The sequence below is a fragment of the Salminus brasiliensis genome, chromosome 6 (assembly GCF_030463535.1).
Source record: "Salminus brasiliensis chromosome 6, fSalBra1.hap2, whole genome shotgun sequence".
NCBI classification, from domain to species: Eukaryota; Metazoa; Chordata; class Actinopteri; order Characiformes; family Bryconidae; genus Salminus; species Salminus brasiliensis.
This window is the reverse complement of record NC_132883.1, coordinates 1,431,569-1,436,568: the sequence shown is the minus strand read 5'-3', so window position 1 is coordinate 1,436,568 and position 5,000 is coordinate 1,431,569. Positions and strand designations below refer to the sequence as shown.

The window sequence follows — 5,000 nt, the reverse complement described above, 5'->3', positions numbered from 1 at the left end:
GGACAAAAGTATTGGGACACCTGCTGGTTTATTATCTCTTCTGAAATCAAGGGTATTAAAAGAGTGGATCCTGCTTTTGTTGGAGGAACTGTCTCTACTGTCCAGAGAAGAAGGCTTTCTACTAGATTTTGGAGCAGCAGCATTGCTGTGAGGATTTGCTTGCATTCAGTAACAAGAGCAGTGTTAGTGAGGTCAGGATGTTGGATGATGATCACCACCCCACCTCATCATCCCCAACCCAGCCCATCCAAAAGTACTGGATGGAGCTCCTCCACCATCATTCCAGAGAACACAGTTCCTCCACTGCTCCACAGCTCCTCAATGCTGGGGGGCTTTATACCCCTCTAGCCCACGCCTGGCATTATTAGGCAGCATGGTGCCAATAGGGTCATGATGTTGATCTGCTCCAGAGAGTCCTATTCTATTGGCAGTACTTCTCTACAGGGAATAGACAAGCTGTGTGTGTGAAGTGATTATTCTAGTATTAGTGTTTTACTGAGCTAATAAACACGCACTGCTCAGATAAGCAGCTCTTCAGTGGGATTATTAGGACGTTTCAGATCAATGCAGATGATCAGTGAACTGACGCAGCTTTACACCCCATAGTAGCTCCCGCTGCGTCTCTGGTGAATGGAGCAGATGGGGTTATGTAAGCAATGATGAAACTGGCAGTAAGGAGCGTGTTACTCACCCACTGTTCCGAGAGCGATGTAGCCGAGGATGACGATGACGAAGATCACACAGCAAAGCACGTCTGTGCAGCCCCTGGAGCGAAATCACGGACATGAAGGAGCGTGAGAAAGAGAGGGAGAGTGACACGGCAAAATCAATGACCATCATTAATGACATCAGAGAGGGACCCACACACTCGTTACTGACCTGATTCATCTGATATTAACAAGCCTGTTTATCTACACCCCTAACTCTGACTGCTCCAATCAACCTCCACCTGTTTCACTGCAATTAGACTCCACCCAGATCTGATCAGACGCTCAATTCTGCACCATAATTAATCTCCAATCCTTCACACTCATTTGGAGTTAGAGACCAGGTGGTTACCATAGGGTTGCTTGGTAGTTCATATGATGTTCTGAGTGGTTGCTATGGTGTACATGACGGTTGATATAGGGTTGCAACCACTGAGCAATGTCTTTTCAACCACATAGGACACCACAGCAACATGCACTTGGAACAGCATATGGACTACCAAGCAACCCTATAGCAACCACCTCATACACCATAGCAACCATCATATGAACTACTAAGTAACCACATAACAACCACTTGGGACAGAATATGGACTACCAAGTAAGCCTATAGCAACAACCTTGTACACAATATCAACTGCTTAGCACCATCATATGAGCTACTAAGCAACCATATAGCAACCACCTGATACACCATAGCGACCACTTGGATACAGCATATGGACTACCAAGCAAGTCTAAAGCAACCTCCTGGTACACCAACTGCTTGGGAACATCATATCAACTGCCTAGCAACCATATAGCATAAATATAAACACAGGCTTTCCCTCCTCTGGGTGCTAATGTGTTCAGTACCTCCTATCTGGAACAAAGAGCTCCATGTGTATTCTGTACAGCTCAGGGTTCTGAAAAGGCTCTGATGGTTCTAATGGGGTCCAAAGTGGGGCCTACAAAAGTTAGATTTTGCCGACTTGACCCGCCCCGAACACTCTCTCTCTCCCTCTCATGCTCAGTGTAGGAGACAGGAGAAGAGCAGCTCTGGAGGATCTATAATGAGAAACAGCTCCAAACCTCCTCTGATCCTGAACTTCTCCTCAGGGAACTTTCAACACCTCTCTGCTCCTTTTATCTCTCTCTCTCTCTCTCTCTCTCTCTCTCTCTCTCTCTATATCTATCTCTCTCTCTCTCTATCTATCTCTCTCTCTCTCTCTCTCTCTCTCTCTCTCTCTCTCTCTCTTCCCTTGAGTTTCTCTTCCCACATCAGATCAAGGCCCCCTTCACCATCTGTGCTGTCACAACTCTAACTCCCACAACTCTCTCTCTCTCGCTCGCTCACAGGTGATGGTGTTTGGTGAAGAATGTTAGGAATCACTGGAGAATAACTGTGTTTGGTGAAGAACTACAGTGTTTGGTGGAGAATAATGGTGTTTGGGTGGAGAAGGGTGGTGTTTTTGGTGGAGAAAAACAGTGTTTGTTCAGCAGTTATGAAGTGTGGTGGACTCATTATGGTGTTTGGGTGGAGAAAGTTATTGATCAGTGCTGGCTGGAGAATGTTGGTGTTTGGTGGAGAATTACAGTGCTTGGAGAATGTTATTGATCAGTGTTTGGTGAAGAATGGTGGTGTCTGGGTGGAGAGTAAGAGTGTTTAGATGGATAATTACGATGTTTGGTGGAGAATAATGGTGCTTGGGTGGAGAATTACGAGGTTTGTTCAGCAGTTACAATGTTTGGTGAAGAATTACAATGCTTGGGTGGAGATTTACGATGTTTGTGTGGAGAAATACAGTGTTTGGTTGGAGAAAGTTATTGATCAGTGGCAGAGAATGACAGTTTTTAGGTGGGGAATGTTGGTGTTTGGTGGAGAATTACAGTGTTTGGAGAATGCTATTGATCAGTGTTTGGTGAAGAATAATGGCTTTTGGGTGGAGAATAGTGGTGTCTGGGTAGAGAATAATAGTGTTTGGGTGGAGAATTATGATGTTTGGAAAATGGAAAATTTGGTGGACTCATTACGGTGTTTGGTTGGAGAAAGTTATTGATCAGTGGTGAAGAATAGCAGTTTTTAGGTGGAGAATGTTGGTGTTGGTGTTTGGTTGGAGAAGGTTATTGATCAGTGGTAAATAACAGTTTTTAGGTGGAGAACGTTGGTGTTTGGTTGGAGAATGTTATTGATCAGTGCTTGGTTGACACTGATGGTATTTAGGTGGAGAATGTCGGTGTTTAAATATAGTGATGAATCGAGAATGATGCTGATGGGTGGAGAATGACAATGTTTGGGCGGAGAATGATGGTGGCAGTGTCGTTGATATTATTTCTTTAACTCTCCATTCTCTCCAAACTCCAAAGAGTCCTGGATCTGACCATCAGAGCTCTGCACAGTGAAAGCATCCTGGAGCCAACTGGAACGTAACTTCCAACTACGACTTCTGGAAAAGCCATTTTAATAGAAACAGAGGTTTTCTGTTGACTTTCCCTTCCTGCGTCCAACGTTTCTGCTCTAGATTATCAGATGATTTTCTAGATTTTCAAGTCTTTGTTTGCTGTTTTTCTTGCCGTTCAGTTTAGGGGTGAAATTGTAGCATAATTAAATAACAGTATGATGAAAGCCAAAGCTAAATCTGACCAAAACAAATGGTCATTCCCATTCTGGACAAGAACCAGCCCAGGAACCAAGGAACCAAGCAGACCAGAAGCTGCTAAGGGCTGAAGTGCAGTTAAGGAGCGAGTAAAAAAAAAAAAAAAAAAAAAAAAAAAGCAGTAACCCCCCCGCCCCCCGCCCCCCCGCCCCCATGGTTCCTCCTGTCGAAGTGTTGATGGAGTAAATTTTAATCTGTGTGTGTGTGTGTGTGTGTGTGTGTGTGTGAGTGTGTAAGAATACACCACTGCTGTGGCCTCAGCCTTCACAGCTACACTAATCATTGCTGATCCACCAGTACAGCGAGGACGAGGCCAGTGGAGTAATGAGGTCAGTAGAGTAACCAGACTGTCCATGAAGACGACACGTCCCACAATATCAGAGCCGGCCAGGACGACGCCTCCAACATCACCAGTCTGATAGCACTCGCGGACGAAGTCATTTATATAAACGCATCTGACATTTGTCAAAAATCTAATTTACAGAATTCTCTAAAGCACTGATGTCGCTCTGCTCCCACTAATAGAGGCATATACCCCACCAACCAGCATCTCTACATGGGCTATCTGGACTAAAGTATTGGGACATCTGCTCATTTATTGTTTCTTCTGAAATTAAGGGTATTAAAGAGCTGATCCAGCTTCAGTTGGGAGTAACTGCCTCTACTGTCCAGAGAAGAAGGATAAATGTATGTATGTAGAAGGGGTGTCCACAAACATTTGGACATATCTAGAAATGCGTATAAAAGTATGGATAGAATATGCTACACATAGTAGTACTTTAGTTCATGTTCTAGATAACAGACGTCGCTACCGTACCTTTTATGGACAGGTCCTCTGAACGTTGGATCAAACTTGTGTGGCTCACCTGCAACAGACAAACACAACCAGGATTATGAAGAATATCTGCTGGAGCCATATGTTTCAGCCATGTTCAGCTCCTCCTCCACTGCTGCGGTCTCTCTTCACTGGCTTCCTGTAGCTGCTGCCCAGGTCATCAGATTCAGACCCCTGACTCTGGCCTACAAAGCCAAGACTGGACCAGCCAGCCCCTCCGTACTTGATGGCGATGGTCAAAAGACGATCCGTACCAAGAGCCCTTCCAGCTTCAAGTACGGCTCGGCTCGACCCACCATCCTTTAAGATCCACGGAAGACGAGCGTCCAGACTTTTTTCTGTCCTGCACCGAAGTGGTGGAACGAACTTCCCCTGGGTGTCCGAACAGCAGAGTCCAACGCTCGCTGTCCTCAAACCCAGACTGAAGACCCTCCTCTTCTGAGAGGACTTAGTGTGCAGAGTATTGTCTAGTCCCTGTAGAGAAGTGCTGCCAATAGAATAGCCATGCCTGGCGTGGGCTAGAGGGGTATTATAAAGCCCCCCAGCACTGAGGAGCTGTGGAGCAGTGGAAGAACTGTGTTCTCTGGAATGATGGTGGTGGAGCTCCATCCAGTACTTTTGATGAGATGAGTTGGGGAGAAGATCATCCAACATCCTGATCTCACTAATGCAGATGTTGCTAAATGCAATCAATCAAATCCTCACAGCAATGCTCCAGAATTTAGGTAAGCTAAGATAAGCGAAGACAAGCAGTCTCAGCTGTTCGAGCATGTTGTGGTGGTGGTGGTGTTGTGGTGCAGTGTGAAGCGTAAAGGCCTTCAG

The 5,000-nt window shown here is 45.5% G+C and overlaps 1 protein-coding gene across 5 annotated transcripts in view; it reads right to left on the bottom strand.

Annotated features, from left to right (window-relative positions):
• Positions 1-5,000, bottom strand: part of LOC140557129 (choline transporter-like protein 5-B) — a 47,991-nt gene that overhangs the window by 28,301 nt on the left and 14,690 nt on the right. For 4 of the 5 annotated variants that reach the window (XM_072681283.1, XM_072681285.1, XM_072681284.1 and 1 more), the window contains exons 2-3: positions 4,161-4,209; positions 692-765 (exon numbers count right to left, since the gene is read on the bottom strand). In XM_072681283.1, coding sequence (XP_072537384.1) covers positions 692-765; positions 4,161-4,209 — 123 coding nt within the window. Of the gene's footprint in view, positions 1-691; positions 768-4,160; positions 4,210-5,000 lie in introns of those variants that run through there. The other variant, XM_072681287.1, reaches the window with a different exon arrangement.